The sequence below is a fragment of the Choloepus didactylus genome, chromosome 2 (genome assembly GCF_015220235.1).
Source record: "Choloepus didactylus isolate mChoDid1 chromosome 2, mChoDid1.pri, whole genome shotgun sequence".
Classification (NCBI taxonomy): domain Eukaryota; kingdom Metazoa; phylum Chordata; class Mammalia; order Pilosa; family Megalonychidae; genus Choloepus; species Choloepus didactylus.
Window position 1 is genome coordinate 59,481,308 of NC_051308.1, and position 26,698 is coordinate 59,508,005.

The 26,698-nt window shown below is 50.3% G+C and overlaps 1 protein-coding gene across 3 annotated transcripts; it reads left to right on the plus strand.

The window, feature by feature from the left end:
* Positions 1-5,632: 5,632 nt before the first annotated feature.
* Positions 5,633-26,127, plus strand: TMEM9 (transmembrane protein 9). Of its 3 annotated transcripts, XM_037825067.1 has the most exons (7): positions 5,868-5,986; positions 6,168-6,270; positions 7,393-7,484; positions 10,384-11,443; positions 13,605-13,713; positions 15,975-16,106; positions 25,052-26,127. In XM_037825067.1, the coding sequence occupies exons 4-7, from the start codon at positions 11,355-11,357 to the stop codon at positions 25,202-25,204; spliced, it is 483 nt and encodes a 160-aa protein (XP_037680995.1). In that variant the 5' UTR covers positions 5,868-5,986; positions 6,168-6,270; positions 7,393-7,484; positions 10,384-11,354; the 3' UTR covers positions 25,205-26,127. The 3 variants fall into 3 exon arrangements, with proteins under 3 accessions (XP_037680993.1, XP_037680995.1, XP_037680994.1); XM_037825065.1 differs by lacking the exons at positions 5,868-5,986; positions 10,384-11,443 and adding an exon at positions 5,633-5,713; XM_037825066.1 differs by lacking the exon at positions 10,384-11,443.
* The last annotated feature ends 571 nt before the right edge of the window (positions 26,128-26,698 follow it).

Sequence of the window (26,698 nt, forward strand, 5' to 3'; positions counted from 1 at the left end):
TTCGCACCCACCAAGGCCTCCTCTTGGTCAGAATGATGCCTGTTTCCCAGCCTCATCTTCCATTCTCAGGGGATGAGCGATAGCTGTGTTGCAATTTTAGCAAATGAAACATGGAGTAAATTTTAGAAACCTACCGTGCTACATAGACTGCATGCTAATTGTGTGATCTGTATCATCCCTGACAGCCTGATATTCATTCCCACAATAGTCCCATTTCTTCCTCTGTATTCCTCAATTAACAGATATCAATTAAGCATCCACCATGTCCCAGGCCCTGAGCTAAGTGCTGAGGTTACATCAATGATTGAAACAGATGTAGTCCCGGCCCTTAGGGAGCTCACTGTCAAGTGGGAAGACAGGTGTGCAAATAAATTAAAAAGTGAAAACACAATGAGTGTAATGAATGGGAAGTACAGGGGAGTACTGGACTGTATGTCCAGAGAAACAAACTGGCCCCTCTCCCTCTTTTCCAAAATATCCTCTAGGTGCTTCCACCCTTATTTTCATGAATTTTCAGAGATCAGCCTCACTCTTCTTCCAAAAAATCAGTCCCCTTTTCTTAATAGGTCTGTTCTAGCACATCTAACAGCTCAGACCCATAACTCCGACTACATCCTCAAAGCTCCTCTTGGGTGTACAGCAAAACTTTTGCTGAATTTCTGAAATGATTTTAAACTCAGATTCTCCTTAAATTGGAACTATTAGAGAAATGAAATGAATGGGAAGGCACACAGCAAACAATAAAGCACCACAAAGGCATATTATTACTGTTATCATTCCAGACAATTACCTGGGAAGAATGGAGGGCCTAATTAAGGAAAATCCAACCAGTGGAAGAAAAACAATATGATTTTTATAAGGAGAGGAAATATGACCCTGTGTGGTACATGACAAAGAAGTGTTGTCATGAAACCAGGTGTGGGATTGCGAGCCAAGGGAGCCAGAAGCAGTCCCAGCTCCGCTGCTGCTTCTGAGACTCAACTTCTTTATCTGTAAAATGGGGGTGGTGGTGGGATGCATACTATCTTCTTTACAGTGGGGTTGCAAAGATTATAATATACATGTATTTTTTAAAAAGACACCTGAGTGTACTAGGTGCTCAACTGATAAATAATTAGTATTCATTTCACAACATATATCAGTATTACCCTTAATATAATTACTAATGTTCTTTCTCTTTTATTTTCAGCAAAATACAGCTTATCCAAAGTTCAAATTTTTAATAACCTGAGGTTCTCTTGGCCCTATAAATGACTCTCACAAAGTCTGCTTTAAAAGAACTAAAAAGTATGCATGCAGAATTTTATTTAGAGAAAACTTGATTCCAAATGATAGAAATGGACCCATTAATACCTCAGAAAAGGACCTCTGAGTCACTGAAGCAGCATTTCCTAAACTGTGCTCCTTGGTCCACCAGTCTTGAAGATGCTCCTCAAAAAAGAGTTTGCGGTCAGAAACTTTGGGAAAAACTTTTGGAAAAACACTGTACTTAATATTTTTTTTAAGGGATAGAAGTTAATCACCTTATAGGAGTTTGAGGCTTGAGACATTGGACAGATAAGCTTTCCTGGGGATTAGCCAAAGAGTGGGGGCATATAGTTGAAGCCAGGGAGAGCAGGTACAGTGTGGGGGTGATGACAGCCGTCCAGTCCCTGACCAGGAGCACCAAGAGTGGGGGAGTGGGGCGAGGGGGTAAGGAGGAACCCAGGCCCTCTGTTCTGGCTCAGATGCTACAGCCTGGCTTCTAATCTGAGTTTGTTGGGGTAGAAGCAGGTATGAGAGAGGAAAGCCAAGGGTATGGTTTTCATCTCAATCCTAGAGCTCTAAACTCATAGGGAGCAAGGAGCAGGAGGAAACCACAAAGAAGTTTCCAGAGCCTAGTTTGGCCCTCTCTGCTGGAAAGAGCACATTCCCAAGGTGGCTTTGTTTTGACCCAGGTCAGCGAGCCCCAATCCAGGGGCTCCCAACTCGTTCCCTGGCTCACATCCTGATTCTCTGCTATCACAACAGTCTGGCCCTAGTTTACCTTTCCATCCTCCCTTCCCAATCACTTGCCCTGGGTTCAAGCCAAACTGAGCCATTTGCTCCTTCCCTACATGCATTTCCCTGCATTTTCCCAGGGCCATCTCTTTGATTTTCCTACATCCCTCTACTCAGACGCCCTCCCTGCCATCACCCTGCTCCTGCATTGTGTTTCCAAATCCAGTCCAGACTTCCTGGCTGTGTTATTTCCTCCTGGAGGCTCTAGGGGAGAATCTGTTTCCTTGCCTTTTTCCAGCTTCTAAAGGCCACACTTTCTTTGGTTCATGACCTCTGTGTTAGTTAGGGTTCTCTAGGGAAACAGAATCAACAAGAGATAACTATATATATGAGATTTTTTTAAAGTGTCTCACCCAACTGTGGGTATGCACGAGTCCAAATTCCATAGAGCAGGCAGCAAACTGGCAACTCCAATGAAGGTGTTCAATGAACTCCTCAGGCAGTGAACAGACAACTTTTCAATGAACTCCTCAGGAAATGCTTTGCTGGTTAGCCAAAGACAGAGTGAAGGTCCTCTACCTGTCTCACTTAAAAGTCTTCAACTGATTGGATTAAATTCAGCAGATTGCATTCTCTCATTGTGGAAGACACGCTCTTCCTTGACGTCATCAGTAACAGCTGCAGCCAATTGAACGATGATTTAATAAACCAACCTTCTGGTTTATTAAGCAGCCACAAATGTCCTTGCAGTAACAGTTAGGTCAGTGCTTGCTTGACCAGGCACCTAGGCACCATCCCCTGGCCAAGTTGACACATGAACCCAACCATCACAACCTCCTTTCTCCATCCTCAAAGCCAGAACATAGCCTCTCTCTAACCCTGCTTCTGTTGTCACATCTCTTTCTGATTGCAGCCAGAAAAGGTTCTTAATTATTAAGGACTCATGTGATTACATTAGGCTCACTCAGATAAATCAGAATAATCTCTCTGTCCCAAGGTTCTTAACTTAATTACATCTGCAAAGTACCCTTTGCCATGTGAGGCAACATGTTCACAGGTTCTGGGGATTAGGAAACAGGTATCTTTAGGGAGCCATTACTCTGCCTACCAACAGCTGGCTCAGCTCAGCTAGCCCCCAACCACCCCCAAACTCCCTCTCTACCATTCCGGGCTCTCCTAGCCCTTGGTCTAGGTTTCCCATAGGCTGTGCAGGATGTGCCCACGGCTCTGGTCTTCCCCAGGCATTGCTGTTGTCACCTTGAATTGTAATTGCTTATTCATTTGTCATTTTCCTGAAATAAACATTAAGCTCTGTGAGAGCAGAGACAGGCTCTATCTTGTTTACTGGTATATCGCCAGCACCTAGCACAGTGCCTGGTACATAGTGCTTGAAAAATATTTTGGGGACAAAAGAACTCTTCTATGACGTATCACTTTTTACATTAAATTATATTCCAGTCATATGATTTCTCCTCTACTAGACTATAGACTTCCTGATGGCAGGGTTCACATGTGGTTTGTCCATTGTAGACCCAGGGTCACCTAGGACAGTGGGTGGCTCACAGACAGCACTTGCACATGTGTGTGGAATTGATTTGAATGGATAGATTCAGACTCATCTCAAAGGCATCTCAGATAGCTCTGAAACACAGGGCATATGGGGAACACGTGGGAACAGGGTGACTGGGTCAGATAAGGCTACTTGGGAAGGTGTCTAGAATGAAAGTGTTTGGGGCAGAAGTTTGAAGGAGAAGAAGGATAAGGATTGACAGGGCTGAGAGGTTGATGACAATCCATGGAAAACTGTCATTGAGCAAAGTCAGATGTGGGAGGCAGCTGACAGGGAGTAACCAGAGATGAGATGGGGTGGGAGGGTAATCATGGCAGCCAGGGCTTGAATGCCAGGCAGAGGGGTCTGAATTTGATGTGACAGGACGCTACCAGGGACTATTGGACAATGAGGGAGATGCTGAAAACAGCCTTGGGAGAAGACAGGATGGATCCAGGAGGACAGAGGAAGGGAGTATATATCAGGAAGCAGAGTGCTAGCTGTGGAGGGATAAAGGCAGGGTGACAGTGGCTGCCTCTTTGGAGACACCAGATAGACCAGAGAGAGAAGAATCAAAGACATTCTGGAATCACGATCTGGGACCTGAGAAATTCAAGATGATGGTGCCATGAGGACACTGGGTGGCTTTTTTGCTGAAGGGAAGATGGTAAGCACAGTATTGGGTATATTTAATGTTGGGTGTCAGAAGGGTATTCATTGGAGGTGACCAAAGCCTAGCCCCATTCTTTTTTCCCTGTGAAGGTCCCCCATCTCAAAAGAGGAGGTGTATGGGAGGACAGGAGGATGTTTTCCCAATGCTTGAACTGTCACTTCTGCTGCCTTGCATTTCCATTTATGGGGTTCCCCTCTTTTTGCCAGACACTGTTCCAGGTGCTTTGCACATATAGACTCAGTATACCCTTACAACAACCCTGAAAGGCAGGTAATATCATCCCCATTTTATGCATGTGGAAATTGAGGCCCCTCAAAGGATAAGCCAATCTATCAAATTCACACAACTAGGAAGGGAAGAACTGGGACTTGTACCCTGGTTATTCCAGTTCCAAAATCCATGAGCTTTCTATCATCCCTTAGTCCTCCTGCCCTCTCTCCCATGCCCTGGGTTTAATTTAACTCTACCTGGTTCAGTTCAGCAAGCATTTCCTGAGCATCCAAGTTTAGGGCACTCTGCCAGGAGGAGAGGATATAAAGATGAATAAGACATAAGTAGGAGAGAAACACAAATTCAACTAACTCCAGATGCAGTACCTCCTACAGCATATTTGGGAGGGACTTCGTTCCACCTGGACCCAGCCATATGCTGCTTCCCGCCCCCAAACTCAAATTTGGATCACATTAATCCACCCACCAGGAATCCTAAAATATCAAAGCTGAAAGAGATCTTCGTATCCAATCAACTTGTTTTACATGGAAGGAAACGGAGGCCCACAGAAGGGAGGTGTCGTTTCCAGGGTTAACACAGCTGCTTAATGGCCGAGCCCGGCAAAACCCAGGTGTCCACATCCCTGTCTGGGGCTCTTTCCTCCACAGTTGGAAGGAAGTTCCCACCTGCCCCCCAGCAGCCTGGGCCCCTGGGCAGCCTAGCCTTGCACATCTTGCCCCAATTTGCCAGGCCCAGAGCCAATGCTTGGGGCAGGAGGACCAGGCTGAAGGGACCCTGCCTGCCACCCCTGCTTTCTTCTTTCTCCTCAGGTGTGTGTGTGTGTGTGCACCGGAAAAACATTTCCAGATTGTGAATAAGGACGAAGCCCTTGTGTTTGTTTTTATCATTATTGTTGCTATTCCTATCTCATAGTTTATAAAGTACTTTCTCTTTAAAACAGAGACCGGGCAGGCTTAGCCCCACTCCGAAACTCGAGTTTCATAATCTAAAGAGGGGCAAAAGAAAGCATTAGGGGCCACAAATACAAGACCCTTCCCAGTTTCCAGTTTAAAAGGCCGACATTCCCTTTTCTTCTCTGCTCGGGTTTGAGAAATGGCTCTCTCTCCCTTGCGCGAGCCTCCACGTCCACATGAAGGCGGGTCTTGCTGCCTTGGCGATAGCGAAGCTGGGACGAGAGGCGGCTCTTGCAGCCAATAGAAGCCGGAGGGGGGCGGAGCCAGCCGGGTACTGTGCGGCCGCAGCCGGACTCCCGAGTTAGCGGATCGGGCTTTGGCGGAGAGGTGCGTGGGGTCGCAGGGGTACCGGGGAGGGGGGCGTCTAGCCTTGCCCAAGATTCTTGGGCACGGGGCGCCCTGGGTTTCGCGGTCGGATCAGGGCTCCCAGACTCTGCATCCAGAGTTCCCGTCGGGCCTGAGCGGGGAGGAGCTGCGGGGCGGGCCGAGATGGCGGAGGGCGGTGGGACGCGAGGCGAGGGTCGGAGCCGGGCCTTGTCGGAGGCACTTAGGCCCAGGGCGGCCCTGTCCCCAGGAGACCCCCTCCGCCGGGCGCACCTGGTGGGCAATGGGGAGTGGGAGACTTGGGGAAGGGGGGAAACGGCGTTTGGCTGCGGTTCTCCGGAGGCCCTGGAATCCCAGAGCCCAGCCCCCAACCGCATTCCCAGGAACGGGCGAGAGGCTTAGGGGCCTAGTGTGGTGGTCTGTGGTGTGGCCATCTGCTGCTGCTTCTCCTTTCCAGGTGACCAGTGTTGCTGTTCCAGCGAGCCTGAGTAAACATGAAGCTCTTATCTTTGGCGGCGGTGATCGGGTGTTTGCTGTTTCCCCTAGCTCAAGCCAGCAAGGTGAGGGCGGTGAGCCAGCCGCGCCTAGAGCACGACCACCCCGCGGGCAGGGCTTCCCCAGAGGCAGCTGCTGCTCGAGCCCTGCCCCTCACTCACCTATGGGACCATACTTTTCGCCGTGTCCTTTCAGGTGTAAGGCTGCCGACTTCCCTAAGGGAAGAGGGATGGGAAAAAGAAACCTGCAGCCAGGGTGATGTACATGAGACAGGTGGAACTGCAGCAAGGAAGTTTGTATTTGGAGAAGTTATTTCAGTTCTTCCTTTGCTTCTATGTAAAATCGGGGTGGTTATGAAACTTATGGCTCTACTTAGGAAGAATCACACTACATAATGAAGTAAAAAATTGCTACACAATGATGTAAGAAAAAATGTGTACAGTCTATACAGATGGAATTTTCTGTTACGAAGGGTGACCAACCTGAGTGCTGGGACTCCTGAGTTAATTCTTGAGGGGTAAGCGTCCTGGGACTGGGTTTTGGTGGGTGCGTGGAATTTGAGATTCTGAAGATCTCGAGGCTTTGGACTAAGGTTGAGTCTGAGGACTGCCTTGGTTTTGCACTCTCTGTGGGAAATTCCTCATTAGAATGAAAATACTCTGGTGCTACCTCTTACCCTTTCCAGTGGGGAAGAACTTTCAAAGGGGTTGCTTGAATATTCCCTTGGAGGTGATTCACGTTTCCTTACTCACTCCTGCTCTTTTCCTCCCCAATTCTAACCTAGAAGTTGGAGATGGAATGGGGTGGGGAGAGTCTAGTGTCCAAACCCACTGGGCAGAGATGCAGGTACAGATGCAGGGCCCAGGCCATCAGTTTGCTTGTTGTACCCTCCTACCTGACACTCTTCTCCCTGCTCTCCCCCCTCTCCAAGCACCCCACTTGGGGAACGGTAGTCCTAGGCAACTTTCTGTGTGTCCCAGTTGCCACCTGGACAGTTTCTGTCTTAAGGACCCTGTGATACAGCATTCTTCCTAACAGGTCTTTTTTTTTTTGCTGAACTTGGGAATGGAGAGAGAACAAGTTTATACATACATGGTCACCTTACAGAATGGGGAGTTGAAAGTTGGGAGTCTTGATAGAACTGAACCCAAGGGTCCCACCTACTTGATCTGTGTTTTCTCTTCTAGAGTTCTGAAGATATCCGGTGCAAATGCATCTGTCCACCGTATAGAAACATCAGTGGGCACATTTACAACCAGAATGTGTCACAGAAGGACTGGTAAGGCATTGCACAGATGGCTCTTGGCTGCTACACATAGTTGAGGTTTGGGGTGTTTACTAGGGTATTTGGAGCGCCTGGAGGATAAACATGCTTTTTCCTGTGCAGAGCCTGAAAAACTAATATTTTTTTCATGGCACACAACCAATAGGAAACAGGACCCAGATGTTTTGAATTCCAGCTGAGGTGATCCTGGTCAGAGGAATGGATTTTGTTGTTTTGCTTTGAACTTGGGTCTTCGTGGACCCAAGCAAAATGGTAGTAGAGAAGTTGGGAGAGGTAGGTATTATGGCCACATACTGTGGAATGAACGCTCTGTGCTTTTTCAAAGGCCAGTTGCACGTTACTCTATTTCAGTCTCCTTGTAAGGTAGGTAGGATAGGTATTGTTCCCATTTTGTAATTGTGGAGACTGAGCCCCAGAGAGAGAAATTAAATTATACTCCTGTAGTCTTAATTCATTTCCTAGTGTGTCACTTTAAAAAAGAGAGAAATAACTTAAGAATTCGTTTAGAGCAGGGAGACCAGATTGGTGAGGGGAAGTTGCAGTGCATGTCTTAGAAGGAATGGTTTAAGGAACTAGAGGTAGCAATACCGGTCACCTGGAAGGGAGACACGGAGTCGGAGAAGAGGCAGGTGGCCACACCACAGATCGCCACACTAGGCCCCTAACCTTCTTGCCCGTTCTTGGAAATGGGGTTGGGGGCTGGGCTTCAGGATTCCAAGGCCTCCAGAGACCCGTAGCCTAACTAAGGGATAGGGGCTTGTGGATCAGTTATGTTCAGTGTGGTTTCTTAGAGTAGAATTGGGGCTAATGGATGGAAGCTTCAGGGGAACAGATTTAAATGTCAGTTGGAACATTTCTGACCCAGCTGTTTCAGGAGCTGGGAAGCCCCATCCTTGAAGGGCTCCAAGTACAATGAGATGATACCTTGATGAAGCCACTATAGAAGAGATTAGCATCGAGTGGGGGGTTTGGGTCAGTACTTGGGTGTGCAGTCAGATCATCAGGTGAGTTTTTAGAAAATACAGATTGCCAGCACAACCTGAGACTTTGATTCAGTAAACATGAGAGGGGGAAGTAACCTTTTTAAAGAGTTTCTTAGGTGATTATGATGCAGATGATCCAGAAAAGCATTTGGAAATTAGGAAGCTAGCTGAATTTCCAAATCTGAGATGGTACATGTCTCATATTTCTCTTTTCTGAGAGGCAATCTAGATGCACAGACTCTGGATCCAGCCTGCGTGGCTTCAAATCTAGCTTTGCTCCTTGTTAATTGTGTGACAAGTTACTTTCATCTCCAAAGAACTTTGATTTCCTCATTTGTAAAATGCTGGCAATATTTTGTGTATTAAATAAGTGTGTGTGCATGCACACACATAAGTATAGCACTTGGAACAATGTCAGGTATATAGTAAGTGCTGTATAAATATTAGCTGATATTATTAATATACCGTCATCACATCACTCCTCACCAAAGAGACCACATAAATAGCGTCAGACTTGTACCACAGCCTCAGAAAGCATGGGCTCTTCCTGCAGCACTAGACTTTTTCCATCTGCTTCCCGGTAAGATTCACAAAACCATGAGACACGAAGTCCCGGGATGAGCCCCTGTAGCCCCCTTGTATCTTATGGTTATGGTTCAGATAACATCAGCAAATAAATAGGTGCACTGTCCTTGCCCCACATCAGAGAACACATCTACGGCCCATGCCTCTGTGTGGGCACCAGGGGATTTTAACAGCACCATATGTGACCTGAGGTTTTAGTGTGGCCTCAAGACTTGGATGCTACAGAGGAAGAGTCCACTTCTCTGGACCTTCCAGGCTGTAGTTTATTTCCTTCCCTTTGCAGGTCAGAATTAGGGGCTTCCTGATGAACAGTCTGAAATCAAGAACCTCCAGAGAGTTCCATTGTGGGTGGTGGGTGGAAACTGAGGCTGGGATGTAAGACTCCAGGGCTCTGGGACCCAGCGACCCTGGCCTTGTCCTGGAGTCATCCGTGCTTGCCTAGAGCCCCACAGGGGTGGAGGTGGGCCCTTGGCATGTGATCTTAGCACTCACCTGCAAGGGCCGGAGGAGGACTGCTTGATTGTGTCTTCAGATCTCTGCCCCAGTTTTCCTCTGGTGCCCTATTGGTCCATTGCTGAGAGAACACTTGTCCCTTCCCTTCGGTTGCACAGAATTAAGCCAGGAGAGTCTGAGCTGCAGGCCAGGCTCAGTGGCCAAGTCATTTAGGTTCCCACATTGCTGGTATTCTGCCAACTAGCATTGGAAGTTAATAATCACATTCTAAAAGGGTCGAAACCCTAATTTTGCCCATTAGTGAGGCTGGCAAGGAGATGTGTTATAGACATAAAGAATCCCAGAGCAGGAAGGAACTTAATGGGGTTGGCTTGTTCAGTGACTTTCAAACTTTTAAAATTACACCTTTTCTACAAATAAAATCTGCTTTGGAAATACAACAGGTAGTAACATAAAGTCAGAATTACTCTGGTAGAAGGGGAAAGTTCCCCTTCCTCACCACCACATTGATTCCTGGGTTACCTAAAGGAACATAGTTTGAAAGACAATGCTCAACTTTCTGCCTCCATTTATAAAAGAGGATACTGAGGTCCAGAGAAGCAGCATAACTCACCAGAATCACAGAATAAATAAAAGAGCAGGAAATTAAACCCAGCTTGCCTTTCCCCTTAGCCCTCTCCCCTTAATGTCCCCTGACCAGTCCGTGGAGTCTTTTGATTTCACTGATCCCAAAAGGATGAATGGAGACCCTTGAGAGAGCAAGAACATGTTTAGGATTTCACCAATTCCCTAAAGAACTAGAGACAGAAATATTTCAGCTCCCTATTTGGTGTTCCCCTTCTCCCCTTATACATATTCCCCTGACTTAACAGGGCCTGATTTGGGTTGGACCCCTCTCAGCTGCTCCTGAGACCCCACCCTGGCCTTTTGGGAAATGCGCAGATCCCGCTGCAGTGCTGTGATGACACGTCCAAACTGAGGATCCCGTGTGGCTCAGGAAAGCAAGGAATCTGGACCCCGGGAGGCTGGTGGAGACTTGCTGGACGGGGGAAAGTCATGATCCCTTTGGGCGGGAATGATGACCAAGCGCCATGTATGAATCTGGCCTTGTCCATCAGCTCCTCCCAGCGGAGGCAGCCTGCAGAGTCTGGAAGGAGTGCATTTAGTTGCAACAGCAGGGGACCCTTTCACATGGCAGGGAGTATTGAGGTGTGGAAAGTGCCAAAGATGGAACTGGCATCAGCAGGGGTTTAGATAAACGCATGTATGCTACGTAGTGGATTTTTAGGTGGAACAGAGATTTTTAGAGACCATCCCAGTTTTATTTCAATACTTGTTCTTCACATTGCACACCACTGGTGTTTCTGCCAGAGACCCAGCCTGAGTCTAGAAAGACTCTGAGAGGTGGGCCTAGAAGGACAGGCCTGACTGTTTATCAGGGCAGTCTGAGAGACCCTGGGGAGCTGTGCTTGACTTTTGCAGGATTCCTGTCAGAGCTGGAAACGACAGGCCCAAGGCACCAGGCATGTAGTGGCAGAGCTGGACAGCGTAGGCCTGGCTGTCCATCACACCTTGATGCCCGGTTGGCCTTTGCAGATCATTAAGGGGTTTTGTTTGATTTTTTTCTCAGTGTTAATGAGCAATGTGCATTCCATAGGGATTTTTGCTTACTCGTTGTAGTCTATGAACCACACAGTTGGAAGCATGCTGATCTGAGGAAGACTGGGAACAAGATGCCTGAGTTAAGAGCTGGGCATGGGCCTCACTGAAGTTGAGTGTCAGATGGAAAGGCTTTGAGGCCAAAGATCTGGATTTGAGTCCTGGCCTCACCATCGCTAAGGAGATGCCACTTTGCCTTCCTGAGCCTCAGTTTCCCTCTCTTTTAATGCAGGGCCTGTATTCTTGGTCTGCCCTACTTGGGAACACTGCTAGGTAAGAGGAGTGACTAAATGGGCATCCTCTTAGACTGTGTAATTCATTTGACAGTTACTTATTTCCTGACCCCTGCTCTGGCAAGCGCTGTGCTAGGCAGAATGGGGATGAATAGACATAGCCCCTGTCCTGAAGGAATTAGCATCTGCTGGGGAAGGCGGTGCAAATAAAGATGTGACCACAGTGCAGCATGATTGGTGCTGGGACAGAGGTGAGCATGGAGGCTGGCAGTTGAAAGGAGAGGCTAAACCTTTGAGCTGAATCTTGAAGGTTGTGCAGGAACAGAGGGGGAAAGAGGTGGCAGGCAAGGCTGTACATTCCTGGCAGAAGGCATGGAATGTGTCAAGGAAGAGAGCCTGGCTCATTCAGGGAACAGTCCAGAAGTCCAGCATAGCTGGAGGCTGAGGATATGGCGAGGAGTGGTAGGAGATGAGGCTGTACAGGTAGGCAGGGGGTGGAAGTGGATTGGTACCCCAGGCCAAGCAGGGTGGCCCTTATCCTGGAGCTCCTGTGGAGGCATGGCTGGTTTTAAGCTGGGGAGTGACATGACTGGAGTTTTTTTTTATAAGATCCCTAGGCTGCAGTTTGAGGGTAGTGTTAGAAGAGGGCCCAGCTAGAGTTGGGCAGAGCAGTGGGGAGGCCACGTCAATTGTCCAAGGAAGAAAGGATGAGGGCCTCAGCTCAGAGTTATTCCCTCAGCGTGAGAGAGAATAATGAAGATGGATTTGGGACGTGTCTAAGGAACTAGCATCAGTGGTGCTGGGAGGATTCCTAGGTGAGGGCCAAGGCTGGTTTTGGACTTGGTCAGCGGAGTGGATGGTGGAGGTGTTCTCAGGTGGGAACAGACCAAGGAGGTATTTTGTGGGTCTGGGGAGTTAAGGGCAAAGGGTGTAGTGGAGCAGGTGTGGAGAGTTGATGCGTTTGGAACGTGGAGAGTTTGTGGTTCCTGTGGGCCCCTCAAATGGATCATCCAAAAGGCAGCTGGATACAAGAGTGGAGGAGAGTGGTCCCAACTGGAGATTCTAGTCTACGAGTCGGTAGCTTCTGAGTTGAGACCTTTGGGAATCTTTGGAATGGATGAGCCCACCCAGGGAGAGCATCGCATGAGATGAGAAAGCAGCAGAGGACAGTAATACTGTGTGATGGTAGTAATACTGTGAGTGTAACTAACAGTGCTGAGTGTGAGTGTGGTTGGAAGGGAACACTGAAGGTCGTGTGTGTCACTAGAAAGAAAGCTAAAGGATAAAACATGGGTCTGTATAACATAGCGAAACCTATGGTGGACAATGATCGTGGTTAATTGTACAAATATAAGAAAGTTCTTACATGAACTACAACAAAAGTCACTATTACAAGGTGTTACTAATAGGGTGGAATGGGGGAAAATATAGTTAATGCAAACTAAGGTCTGTAGTTAACAGTGACATTATAATATTCTTGCATCAGTTGTAACAAAGGCACTGTACCAAAGCTAAGCATCAGTAATGGGTGTGTGTGTGTGTAAGGGGTGTGGGATTTTTTTTTCTCTTTTCAGAGAAATGAGAGTGTTCTTGTATTAATTATGGTGGCGAATGCATAGCTACTTGATTATACCAAGAGCCATTGATTGTATACTTTGGGTGGATCAAATAGTGTGTGAATAAAACTGTTGGGTTTCTTTTTAAAAAAGTATGAGGACAGTGTTCAGTGGGGAAAAAAAAGTTCATTCCATTTTATTGCTGGTAGTATTTCATTGTATGGATGTACCACAGTGTGTTTGTCCGTTCACCTCTTGATGGATATTTGAGTTGTTTGCAGTTATTGGCTATTACAGATAAAGCTGATGCAAATGTGTCTGTGGGAAAAAAAAGAAAGCAGCAGAGCACAGAATTTTGAGGGAACACTGACATGTGTGGTGCCAGCATTGTGGCTACCATTTGGAAAGCTGATTCTGGTGGGCGAGGGGCTGGGGCTGTGAGCTTTGGGGCTGGGGAAGGGGTCTTGCCAGGTGGCTAGAGAAGACTGGCCCTAACCCTTTGCGAGCCCTCTCCCCTCCTTGCAAGCACGCTTCACTTAGGCCCAGCGCCCACCCCTCCCTGCTCCAGGCCACCTGCTTCCCCGTCTTGAGGTCTTGAGACCCCTTCCGTGGCCCTGCCCCCATGGCCGTCCGTCTCTGTTGCAGCAACTGCCTGCACGTGGTGGAGCCCATGCCGGTGCCCGGCCACGACGTGGAGGCCTACTGCCTGCTGTGCGAGTGCAAGTACGAGGAGCGCAGCACCACCACCATCAAGGTAACGCCGCACCCGGGGGCCACGCGCAGTCACAGCCCTGCCCCTGCCGGCTGCCCCACGCCTGCAGTCTTGCGCTTTATTCTGGCATATCCCTGGTGACTGGGGCTGGCTTCTGGGCTGGCTCAGCTACAAACACAAGGACCCCCTCCCCTTATTTCCTAGGAGCTGGTGCCCTTCTCTGGCCGCCTTCCAGTGGCTCCCAAGACAGTGAGAGCTAGAGGGAAAAGCCCTGTGAGAGATGATTAAGGCTTCCTTTCTTCCTTCCATTCTTTCCAATTTTTCTCCATTCATGCATTAAGTGTTTTGGGTGCTTACTATTTTCTGGGCACTATGCAGGATGCAGGGGATAGAGAGGTAAGCCTGCCCTCCTGGAGCTTTATAGTCTCATGAAGCTTCCAGAGTGACATGGAAAGCCACTGGCAAAGCTTCGGAGACCTGTGGGCTAGGGCTGGGTGCCTGGGTGCTGGAAGCTTCAGATGACTTCCTCTTGTTTTTGCCTTGGAACCCTGTTCTCACAGGTCATTTGGGTGAGTTCAGGAGAGAAGTGATGGAAAGCTGCCACCAGTAGGGGAGTACTAGTGGGTGACAAAGCACACCACAAGGTCCTTGTCCATTCCTCTGCTGCCAGGCAGGATTGAGGGCCGTTGAGCCACTCCACCAGAGACTAGTTCCCCCACGTCTCCAGATCTCCTAGCCCGGGTTCTGATTTCCTAATGTAAGCCTTCCTGTGCCAGTTTTAGAGCTTATTTCTGCTCGTCCTCTAAAGAATCCAGAAATACAATCAGAAAATAACTCATATGAAGGGGAGATGATCTTCACCGCTTTCCCTCCCTGCCTGGACCAGGTTGCTAACAACTGCTTCCCTGTCCTGTAGCTCTGCTGTGTTCTCACCTTTAAGGTAAAAAGCAGCTGCTTGTCCCCTAAGCTGTTAGTCGTCGCTCTGTCAAGCGGTGCAGGCTGAACTCCTGGCATCCTCCTACCCGTCAGCCCCTCCCATAGGCAGTCTTTCTCCTTCTCTGAACTTGCTCCAGTGGGCCCCACCCTCTGGAACCAGATGCCTGAGACCTTAAATTCTCAGCCAGATGTCGCCTCTCCATGTTGAGCAGGAAAGGGACTTCCAGCATGGGGACCTCTTCAGACAACTTTCTAACCCTCAAATTTCTCTCCGGCCCTTCTATCTAGGACCCCCACCCCCCACTTCAGCCTGTTAAAGACCTAGCCTCCTTTCTCCTCCCCCCTTCCTGGAGTACAAGCAAAAGGCCTGATTAGTCACTCTGTTTAAGAGGCATGAATGCGGATGCCCCAACTGAGGAGGAGCTTGATTGGTCCAGTTGAATTTGGCTACTGACTGAGCTGAGCACAGAACTCAAAAGTCCCGAGGCTCATAGGAAACTTAGGGCTAGGCTGGGATCAGAAGCCAGGTGGCCAGGGGTTGTGAAGTTGAAAAAACATTGGAGATGGAGGCAGCCATCTGGGTTCAGGTTACATCTCTCCCATCTTGTAGCCTTGGGATCTGGTTGAATCATTTCTCCTAGCGATTCTCAGACAGTTGCATGCTGCCTGCACTCTGGGGGGCATTTAGAGATGGGCGAGGGCTTTTTTGTGGCCCCAATAACTGAAGTTTATTACTGGCATTAGGGACCATGGATGCTGGATGTCTTGGTGGAGGGTCCTACTTAAAATGCCCAGAGCATCCACATTGAGAAATTTGACTCCATCTTTGCTGTAAGACAAAGATTACTCCAGCTTGTGGGGCTCCCTGTCCCTTCAGAATGACTGACATTAGAGGGTTGTTTGGGCTTGTGAGGTGCGGCCTCTAGCCATCAGTACAGCCCTTCTTGCCCATCTGTCCCTCTCTGCCCAGTAGAGTGCCGTGAGGGAGCCCAAGCTTTCAGAGCTCTCCACCATGCTCCTACTGAGCCTCTCGTTGCCTTCCTCCTTTCCTTACTCTTCTCGAGCCAGTTAGGCCCTGTTTCTCCACCCCGACAAAGTATTCTAGGAGCATCTGGGGTGTTAGGCTCTCGCCTCCCTTTATCAGCTGCTGTCCTTATGCCTGCCGTGGAACTCACTGTTCTTGCAGGATTCCTTTAGCTTAGGAGAAAGCTCTTTCCTCTGAGCCCAAGTAGTCTCCCAGTCCACCCTCCATGTAGCCCTTGAGGCAGTCACTACCAGTGGAACAGAGATGGCACACGAATATAACCCAGTTTGCCATCGCCAGCCCAGGATGTGGGTTCACGGGACAAACCGGGTCTCTTCCTCAGGTCATCATCGTCATCTACCTGTCAGTGGTGGGTGCCCTCCTGCTCTACATGGCCTTCCTGATGCTGGTGGACCCCCTGATTCGAAAGCCAGACGCATACACCGAACAGCTGCACAACGAAGAGGAGAATGAGGTAACCGGAGCTCTGGGAGCCAGGGCTTGGCCAGTGCCCCTGTCCACGGCCGAAGTCCTGGGCTCCTGACACACGTGTCCCCAGAGGAAAACCTAGAACTGTGTCTCTTGAACCTAGATGGGGATCCGTGTCATATCTCACACCCCCTCCCATGCTCCAGTTTGCTCTTCTCCTATTCAGTCTCCTACACATCACCCAGATCCCACTTTTTCCTCAGCAGGGAACTGCCCTTTGCACTTCCACATGAAATGGGAGATGGCCCTGAATTTTCCTTGTACCTGGCATCAGGGAGCTGCAGGGCACAAGCTGGGGGAGCCCTGTCTTCCTGTTCTGTCACATTTCTAAGCAGAAGGAAAGTGAACCAAACCAGTCGCCCACAGATACACATGATATCCAGGTCACTCAGTCATTGGTGACAAGTCGATGGTGGCCTTAGAGGTGGCAAATTTATTCTTCTGTTCAGTGATTCCACAAATATCTGTTGAGCACCTGCTCAATGCAGAGCACAGCCCCGGGCCCTGAGGGGAAAGTAGGATGTCAGGAGCCAAGGAGGAGGAAGGTAGGCAGAGGTACAGAGGGGGTGAATTGCTGTGTATTGTGCCTGAGGAACTTCCAGCAATTCAGGGATAGAGTAAGCATGTAGGAGTAGTGGCAAAGAGAGGTAGCCAGTAGGTTTAGGTTGGATTATTAAAGGTTTCAGATACCAAGCTATGAAATTTTTGCTTTGTTAGGGAAGGTGGGAACCACTGATGCCAGACAGCCTGTGGGGTTTGGTCTGGTGCTCATGTGATGGTGAGGAGCTCGAGGGGCTTAGCTCAGGCCCCAAATCCTCCTCCCATCCATCCCCATACTGCCTTGTCCTGGAGGGGAAACCCGGGGTGGACAGAAGGAGGGTTCATGCTGAAGAGCTCTTCGCAATGTGTGCTATGCAGCCTGAGCTCAGGCAGCACTGTAAAGGATCAACACGTGTCCCCTAGAAGTCCAGGGAAGTGTCCTCATGGAGAGGTGACTTCACACCGCCATGTGCCTCTGGCTCCCCCTTTACACACTCACAGCAGCCAGCTGTGCACTGAGACGGTGGTGAGGAGGAGGGTCTGCCAGCCGAGGAGGCCGCCTCATGGGCGGTGCTGTCTGGGGCAGGGCAGGCTCATCGCTGCTTTCCAGTGTGAGGATGGACTCGGGGGGTTGCAGAGGGCATGGACTGCACCTGCCGGCTCTGTCCCTAGAGTCTCGCTGCCAGTAGAGACTCACGAATGCGGATCGACAGAGTGTGTGATGGAATGAGTGAATGAGGTGCACACGAAGGTGCTCTGGTGGTGAAGGGTCTTGGCCTTGTCCTGGGAGAATTAGTTGAGGAAATGGGGATGTTTAGGTTGAAGTTAAAAAAAAACACTCAAAGAGGTATGTGATAGCTGCCTTCATGTGTTTGTAGAAGAGAGCATAGCCTTAACCTGGTGCAGCCAGGGGCCAGGAGGACTGAGTTGGGAGTAAGAGAGGGAAACTTAAATCAGTGGAGGAAGGAGCATTCCATCCATGGTGGAGTGGGTGGGCTCCCTGTAAGGTAATGAGTTTTGTGTCACTAGAGGTAACCAAGCATAGGCTAAATTGCCGTTTATAGTCAGTTTAGAGCTTTTTTAAGCACTGAATTGGAGGTGGGAAAGAGGATATTTCCCACCATAAAGAGGGCCAGGGGCTCAGATCTAAGTGTGAAGTTGCTTGGGTGAGATGTGCCTGGACCAAAATGAGCTGGGAGAACAAGGACAGGTCAGGGAGAGAGGCCTGCTGCTTTACTAGGGTACAGCCTGGACAATTTCCAGTCTGCCCCCCTCCAGCATCCCCCAAAGGTGGAGCAGAGAGGATAAGCCTCGCCCCATTGGAGCTGGGGCCTGGGAGGTGGTGTCACTGGAAGTTGGGTGGTCTGTGTTTGAGAGGAAACCTTGAGTGCCTACCTGGTTATTAACATACAGTAATAGCAGCTCTGATGGCAAAGAACATCACTAATAAACACTCAGTGATTAGGGGTAATGTGCTAATTGCTGTCCTGATCGGGGAGTAATGGAGAGATGCAGCCTGATGATTACGCAGCCTTTGCTGTGATTTTCCTGGAATGTGTGGCTCTTGGGCATAGCATCCATGTGTCTCCTTCTGCCCCAGATATGGAGCCAGAGGAGAGGGCAGCTTGCCATCTGGATCCGAGCCCAGGCCCCTCTTTCCCCCAAGAGACCAGGGTGCCCCCCACTTTCAGTCTTAAGACACAACTGCCTCTGATTGAAGGTAGCCTCGGGGAGGAGGGATTAGATTTGGTCAGTCTAGTTCCTGGGGGCAGAACCTAAATCAGAGGGTGGTTGTTTCCCCGGTGCTGATTTTGGCTTAGTAGAAAGGAGGACTAACTGATGGGGAGCACTGCCCGGCCATAAATAATAAGTCCCTGTGATGGGCAGTGGCCGACACAGCAGAGGCTGGCAAGCCCATGTTACATGCTAGAGAGGAGATTCCTGCTCTGGGAGGTTTTAAAAGGGAATGAAAGGCTATGTTCAGTCCCTTCCACACCCCGACCTGACCATGTGCAGCCAGCTGCGGCTGGTCAGACACAGAAGTGCTGGGTTTGGAATAAAGAGTATTTCATCAGGTGCCCTTAGGGCAGTTAAGGAAATGTCCTTGTATCTGCTTCTGCCTCCACTTACTAGCACCCTTACCTGGGACTGCCCTCCGTCTTACTATTTGGCACCTCATGTGGTCTGTGGTGTCCCCATCTTCCCTTCCTGTGGCTCAGTAGTTCCCTTCCTATGGCTCAGCAGTTCCGTGCTTCTCTCTTCTCCTCACTTGGCTCCTCTTCCACCTGCTATGCTCAGAAATCCCGCAGGTGGTCTGTGTTGAGATTGACATAACCTTATCTCTGCCCACAGGGGTTTAAGTCCCAACCCAGAGAGCCAAGGCCAGGTGACACAGCAGGAAACCTACAGTCAGTCAGGGAGGTCAGGTTTCCTGAGACGGGCAGTCAGGTGAGAAGGCCCAGTGCTTTGGGAAGTTATCCTTCTCTTTGTATTGGTCTGTGAAGGAAGGCTTCCTTGCAGAAAGGCATTTGCAGTGCCAGCTCAGAGGACGGATGGGAGATCATTGCTAGGGGCAGATGGGCAGTGTCCTGGGGGCTAAATGGAGCCCAAGGATCTCATCTCTGCAGAGATCCAACAACCCTGGTCCTAGAAGGTTAATCCGCTGACCCAACCCCTCTTGCTTGGTACAGGTGGGGAAAGAGGTGGGGGGGGGGAGTGTGGGATTGAGGGGCAGGGAGGGGAGGCCCCAGGGTCACAGGCTGTGCATTGACAGAGCTGTTGCTGTGTCTCTGGGTTCATGAGTGGTCTGGAGAGCATTTCCCTCAAGAAGTAGACAGGAAGGTAAAAGCCTCCCCTATATGGCATGGACAGATTGAGCATTCACCCCAAGAGGAAGAGTCAGGGTTCCCTGGGAAGTTCACCTAGGCCTATACAGCTCAGTGACCTTGAGAAGGAAAAGTGCTCTCCAGGGGCTTCCAGCCCCCATCAGCCTTTCCCAGAGTCTGGGACCCCATCAGAAGTGGGGTCTGGAGGCGTGATATCCCAGGATCGGGGGCCCCACAGCCCCATCCCTCTGATTCCTGTAGCCAGAGGCTCTGCTGCCCTAGGACTGCAGGACTGGTAGAGAAAGGGGGCCTCGCCCTGCAGCCCCAGAGTCCGTGGAGGAGATGAAAGTCTGTCATGTCCCCTTTGAAAGTGCTGGCAGAGCCTTAGGGGACCCTGATTGTCGTGTGCTGCCTCCCCTGGGATTCCGGCAGCCTTAGGCCTAATCCCTGGGCTCAGACGCCCTTTGAAAGGAGGAAGCAGGCATGTTTGCTAGGACAGAAAAGGCAAACAGAGCTTTTTTAGATGTACAGGTTTGGCCCTCTTTGAAGAGAGAAAAATAAGGGTTTCTGTGAGGCTCTGGGTGTCTGCTACTCACAGCGTGGACCCCCGAGCTCTGAAGGGGTCCTCCGTGTTCTGAACCCTCTGGGGCTGTGGCTCCAGCTCTGGGCTCTCTGTGGGAGACAGGGATCATGGGGAATCAAGGAAAGGTGATGATGCTGGGAGCACGCAGGGACTGGGATGAAGAGGAGATTTGGGCCACTGGGAAATGGTCTCCCCTCCTGTCCAAGGATGGCTGGGCAGCACGGGGTGCTGAGGACCCGTACTCTGGGGACTGACAAACACAGAGGAGACACACTGATGAGGGCAGTTTGGATGGCCTCATCTCCCCCAAGGACAGAGCAGGAAGGTGTGCAATTCAGTCAACATTTCTAGAATTTCCCCCAGCCATAACAGCACAGCAGCTAAGAGCATGGCTTTGGAGTCAGATAGTTCTGGGTTGGGGTCCCAGCTCTGCCACTTACTATCCATGGTCCTTAACCCCCTGGTTTAGTCTTCTGAGTCTGAAATAGATGTAATAGTTCTCACCTCAATGTAATTGTTGAGGTAATGTACAGGAAGCCTTACAAGTGTGTGTTTGACATTGGGGATGAAATATTAATCAGGCCTTAAAGCTTAAGTAGTCTCAGGAGCATTGGAGGAAGGGCTGAGGGGCAGCCCGGCTGAGAAAAGAGAGATGGACCAGTGTGGCTGGAGGACCAGGGAAGGAGGGAGAGGGGAGGCTGGGTGTGCCTGTTCCTGCCAGCTCAAAAGGCCTTGCATGCCATGCTCCGCAGTGTTTTCCTTTGTAAGGAGCTAGGTAGATGGCTAAGGTTTTTGAGCAGGGAAGTGGCATTATCTGACCTGTCCTAGGAAGACGGCTCTGGCAGTAGCATGTAGGACTGGGAGAGAGCCTAGCAGTAGAGAGATGCAGTGGGACTTGGTTACAGCAGGAAGGAATTGGGTGGAACTTGAGGGCTTTCCCTGGGAGAACTGTGGGAAGCTGTGCAGTCACCCTTCTAAAAGGCTTTACCCTGTGTGGCTGGGTAAGTGATAAGACTGCCTGGTCCCGTGCCCGTTCCAGGATTGGGGAGGAGGGTGGAAGGGCCCCCTGAAGTGGGGAGTCCTCCTCTTTCTCCTTCTTCTTCTTGTTAGAAAGACCCAGGCAAGGCTCAGTCCAGCACTGATTCCAAACCAGGTCCTCTGGGGAGGGCTAAAGAGGGTTTCATCTGAGATGGCTCGATGGGCTCAGGGGTAATTTATCAGCTTGGGCTTGTCCACACGAATATCTGGGTTCTCCCGGGGCTGGGGAGGAGGCTAGCCTGAAACGCCTCGGTTCCTTTGCAGGTGCTCTCTTGCTCTGACCTTGGGGAAAGATACCAACTTGCTTCCTTTGTTATCACTATTGGTTCCCTCTTTGGAGAAATCAGCAGAAGGAGGAACCCAGCTGAGTCCTGGGATAAGCGACATACAGACATTGGTTCAGGTTCTGACACAGCCACTTAACAGCTGTGTGACTTTAGGGTGCAAGATGATCCATCTTTTGGAGCCTCAGTTTGCTCATCTACAGAATGGAAATAATATCACCCACAAGCCAGTGTTGTGGGCCTGGACTCATACCTGTAAGGTGCCTTGTCACAGGCTGGTAGAGTCCCACTGGGGACCTTCTGGGAACCTATAGACATCCAAGCCCTTGGGTTGGCTCCACCCACCTCCTCGCCAGACTCCTTTCTGCCTCCCTGAGTTACCAGAGACCCATCCTCAGAGGGAGAAGGGTTAGAAATGGTATTTCTCTTGCTGCAGAACAAGCAAGGATTAGGCCCCACTCGGGGCCATCTCTGGAACAGGTGTGGAGGCTTTAATAGCTTTTAATCAGACTATTAGTGTGGAAACACGGAGCCTCTCCACAGCAGCTTTCCCCCACTTAGGGGCTGTTTAAGACTTTACGTGAAGGGAAGACAAATGATTCTGTGGTAATGTGTTGTATTGCAGCATGTTCCCTTAATGCTCTGCTCTTGGCTCTCCCCTGGCCTCTCCTCAAGACTGTCTCTCAAGGTGCAGAGCAAGGGAAGGAGAAGCAGGGCTGAAGCTTTCCCACCCCTCCAAGCCTGCCTCCAAGTGCCCCAGCCTGGTCCTCTGGGGTCACATCCAGGCCACCCCTCACTGAGGCTCTGCAGTGAGGGCACTGGTCCCAGAAGGGAGGAGAAAGTATGGAGAAACAGAAGCCCCTTTACCCCCCACAGCCAGAAAGGCCAGTTCCTGGTGGGCCTACAGCTTCCCAGGTGGGTGTTCCATGCCCACCTCATCTAGACAGACTCACAGAGGCAGAGCTGGGCGAATGCCTGGCCTTAGCGCTGTGGCTTGCTCAGTTGGCTCAGCTGAATTGGGAAGGAATGGAATTGAAAGATAGTGCAACAGCTGGGGTCACTTTTCAAAGGCAGCTGCTCTGGGGTCTTTATTAATCATTGCTACTGTTGAGTGTTTGCTATCTACAAGGTGCTCTTAAAGGCTTTACATTCATTGCCTCATGAAAAAGAAGCTCTTTCAGTCTCCCATCTTCCAGACTGGGAGAAAGATTCCAAGAATGAAGGAACTTTCCCAAGGTCATATAACTGTTAGGTGGCAGAGCGAGGATTCAAATCCAGGTTTGCTGGATTCCAAAGTGTTCTTAAACACTGCAGAACAGCCACAGGTGAAGAGCCAAAAGGTAGCCTTGGCTCTGGGGAAAGCATTGGTTTTGCACCCATCTTTTGGTTGTGTTGTAGTTGGCATCCCTCCAAGGAGCAAAAGCTGGGTCAGGAGGTACAGTAGGAAAAAGAGAGGTGGGCTCTGATGGGGCAACAGGGCCTGAGCTTGGTGTCCTCGATGCAGGAGAAACAGGGTGGTGGGGCTGGCAGGCCTCCCACTGTGGCTCTGTCGGGCCAGGCCAGAGCCTGGTGGAAGGCGAGGACTTCTTTGGCCTCAGCCCAAACTCCCATATCTGGGAAAAGAGGTACCCACCAGCTTCAGGCTTGCCCCACAGAGAACTTGCCATCCTGCCAGCCGAGCGCCCTCTGCTAGGTTCCTGGTTCTATAGCTGAGGATGAGCATGGTCATGGGAAGAAGGAAGAAAAAGCTCAGCCCCAGGGAAGAAAACTAAATGTTTCCTGGTGTCCTACTCTGTGACAGCCAGTATACGAAGTGCTTTACGTACAGTCTTTAGTTGACCTTGCTATACTCGAGTAATCATCAAGTCAGTATTTTTCAAACTATGGGTTATCATTATCAGGTCATGAAATCAATTTAGTGAGTCATGACTAGCAATTTTTGAAAAATGAAATGGAATAGAGCAGAAAATTTCAGAATGCATCATACTAAGGTAGGCTTAAGTATTGTTTTGTGAAACGTCTTTTTATTGCTTAAATGTGAGTGTGTGTGTGTGTGTGTGTGTGTGTAAGACATTGTCAGGTGAATATAGTTCTATCAACAGTTTACTCAAAAAAGTCTGAAAGACTGGATTAAATTGAGTCTTGGAGAAATCAAGTAACTTGTCCAGGGACTCCCAGCTGCTGGGTGGCCGAGGCCCTCCATGCTCCCCCCAGCTCCCTCTGTGGACCTGTAGGCACTGCCTGTCAGTTCACCCTGTGAGATGGGCCCAGAGGAGCCTGTGATGGGGAGAAGGTGCTCCCTGAGCCCATGCAGAGAATCCAGGAGTCCTGACTTGGAGGTCAGTGCACCCCCTGCCGGCTGCTGCTGGCGGCTGCCCCTGAGGCGTTGCTGTGACTCTCACCTGGCCTGGTGGAGGAAGCCTTCCTCCAGGTCCTGGACAGAGGGCTCACAAGGTGGGTTACTCAGCTCTGTAGCAACAAAGATGAGCTAACTCCCAGCCTCACCTCTAGCCAGCCCACTTCTCTGCAGCTGCCAGCTTGTTCTTTGCTTTCCCTACCCCTTGCCTAACTGCCCTTCCCTTCTCCCCAGCTCGGCAGCTGCATGGCGACAGAAGCCCTGTCAGCTCGGGGCATTAGAAGCAGAGTTGCATTGACTGGGCGGCGGTGGGCTTAGAGAGCTATGCTAATCCCTTAAGAGATGTGTGGCAGGAGATGAGAGGCCAGGGAGAGCTAGGGAGGAAATCCCCACGGGGGTGTGGGTCTGGCCCTCCCTCTTAATTCCTCCCAAAGATCAGGTTTGGGTCCTGCAGGAAATGCATGGGCTCTGGAGCTTCAGAGACAGAGAAGTGGTAATTAGAGGAGATGCTCCTTTTGACAATAGAAACAGCCCTGAGAGCAAAGACTAAGAGGGATCCGTGGGAGGCAGATAGGGAAGGAGCTGAGCAATCCGAAGCTATCAAAGGATGGAGTGGACCCGAGCAGGCTCTGGAATGGGAATGCTGGAGTTGAGCTCCAAATTTCCATCCCTGCCGGACTCCCTGAATGGTGTCACAACCCCTCTTCCCAGGGAAGGTGAGCTATCCCCATGGGTCAGAGCAGATCCGGTGGGTCGTCATCTGTGCAGACCCCTCAGAGCAGGTATGCTGCCATTGGAGCAGCCAGACCCTAATTCCTGAGTGTTCCTGCCAGGGACAGAGGTTTCTGTCACCACTTGACAATGGTGGACAGCCCAGTACCAGCCAAGGGGTCACACTGGTGCCTTTCTTCATACAACAAACATCGTTGAGTTAATGAACCTGTGGGGTTCAGGCTGGTGACCTGACTCAAGCCAGTTGTGTTGTATTAACTAGGGCCCCCAGACTTATTCCTTCTGGAATGCTTCCTTTCCCAGGCCCCAGGGAGAGGCAGGAGTCCCGTCCTTCAGAATCTGCAGACACTAAAGCCTCCAGCAGACCAGGCACGCTGTGGTAGGCTCTGCGGATAGCTGGATGGCAAGGTCCTCAATGAGCCCACAGCCTTTGCTGAGGGCTGGCCTCCCAAGCCGGAGGGAGCTCAGACTTTGGGGTTGCTCACAGGGTAACCTTTCCATGTCAGGTTTTCAAGACACAAGACCCCACTGGCTCCCAGTGCCAAATCGTCTCATCTTTTTCTTCCTCTGTAGGATGTTCGCTCTGTGGCAGCAGCCACTGCCTCCCTGGGGGGACCCCGAGCAAACACAGTCCTGGAACGCGTGGAAGGTGCTCAGCAGCGGTGGAAGTTGCAGGTGCAGGAGCAGCGGAAGACAGTCTTTGATCGGCACAAGATGCTCAGTTAAATGGGCCATTGGAGTCGGCTCAAGGACTAGAGGCCATGGCTACTGGCTTCCCAAAGTCACAGGGTGGACAGAGCCAGGGGACCACTTCCGCCTTTCCCTCAATGCCACGCTTCCCCAAGTCTTCCTTTAAAAGCCCATGGCATATTCCTGTCTCACCCTCTCTTTAGATACGTTGTACTTAGCTGGTTTGTTTGGGGAAGAACGCTGGGGTCTCTGATCTCCAGTGTGCCTGCTCGGGCATTTGGGGTTGAGGGAAGTGGGGAGGCAGGCCAGAAGGGATTGGAGACAGCTCAGAGAGTCTCTCTCTTTCCTCCACCCCTGCCACCCTTCCAATTCCAAATCTTGGGAATTTTATTACCCTTTGGAAGATGGTGCTGGGTTATCAAGAACTCGGCATTGGGGAAGAAAGCATGGCCAAGCATTCAGCACGTTCTCCCTTCTGCTTTCTGATTTGTCTGCTGGGCAGGGGTTCCTGTTACCAATGCTGACACCTCAGCCCCAGCTTGGCCTGGTTCCAACCCTTGGGAACAGTTCTGATGGAAAAGCAGATTCCACTTAGCACGCAATGTGGTCTTCAGAGCACACCTGGAAGTTTATTCCAACTTCCTTCTACCGCCACTGATGCTTGCCTGTGCCCATGCCCGTGCATTCTTGTTTATCCCACTGCCCGTCCACTCACTCCTGCTTCAGGAGGCCTGGGCAGTCCCTTTGGCCTCTCCCCACGTCTGCAGGTGCTGAGCCAGACAGTGGCACAGACCACGTGACACAGGAGTTTGGGCAGTGGGCCTGAGGACCATAGTCTTGTCTTTGGAGCGCCACTTTTCTTGACTTTCATTGTACCAATGCATGGAGAGAAATGCCTGTCATTTTAGTGTTGTCTGTAACTAATGGAAGCCTTCATTAAATTGTCTTGTTTCTCTCACTTTTTGGATTCCAAGAGATTTAGAGAACTAAGAGGGTATTTTTCAAGTGGCCGGGTAAGTGCTGCATCCCAGAGAGCACTGTCCTTTGTCTTCATCCTTGGTAGGTCCAAACAGAGAGGCAGAGCCTTGAAGAGTCCAGGTGGCTGGGGCAGAGCCCAGAGCTTGCTGGGAGTCCTGCCGACCTGGCTGGGGAAAGAGACTTGCAGGCTGCTGATGCTGCTACTCCTGGGCTCCATTCCCTGCAGGGAGCAGAGTCAACTGGCCCTTGGGAATTATCCTGAGATTTTATTATCTTTCCTCTTATCCTTGATATTATCCTAACATCTCACAGGTACAGTAAATGGTGCTCACTGCAAAACCCCGAAGGTACCCCAAAATGAAAACCAGCTGCATGGGAGAAGGAAGTGTCAGCATCTTCCACAGGGGCCACCCAGGGAGCCCAGCTCTGAATTAGCTCCATCTCAGGAAATGCACCGAGACAAGGCACCGAGAAGGACCTCTGGTGTCTGAGCCAATGGCAGTTTCTGTTCTCGGGTTGTGTAAATAATCATGTGTTAAACACCTCTGGGTG

Bases quoted from the DNA above. Each gene is read 5' to 3' on its own strand.
- TMEM9 (XM_037825065.1), top strand. From the start codon at position 6,205: ATGAAGCTCTTATCTTTGGCGGCGGTGATCGGGTGTTTGCTGTTTCCC. The intron at 7,485-13,604 runs GTAAGGCATTGC...TCTCTGTTGCAG, and splicing joins AATGTGTCACAGAAGGACTG to CAACTGCCTGCACGTGGTGG. The intron at 13,714-15,974 runs GTAACGCCGCAC...TCTCTTCCTCAG, and splicing joins GCAGCACCACCACCATCAAG to GTCATCATCGTCATCTACCT.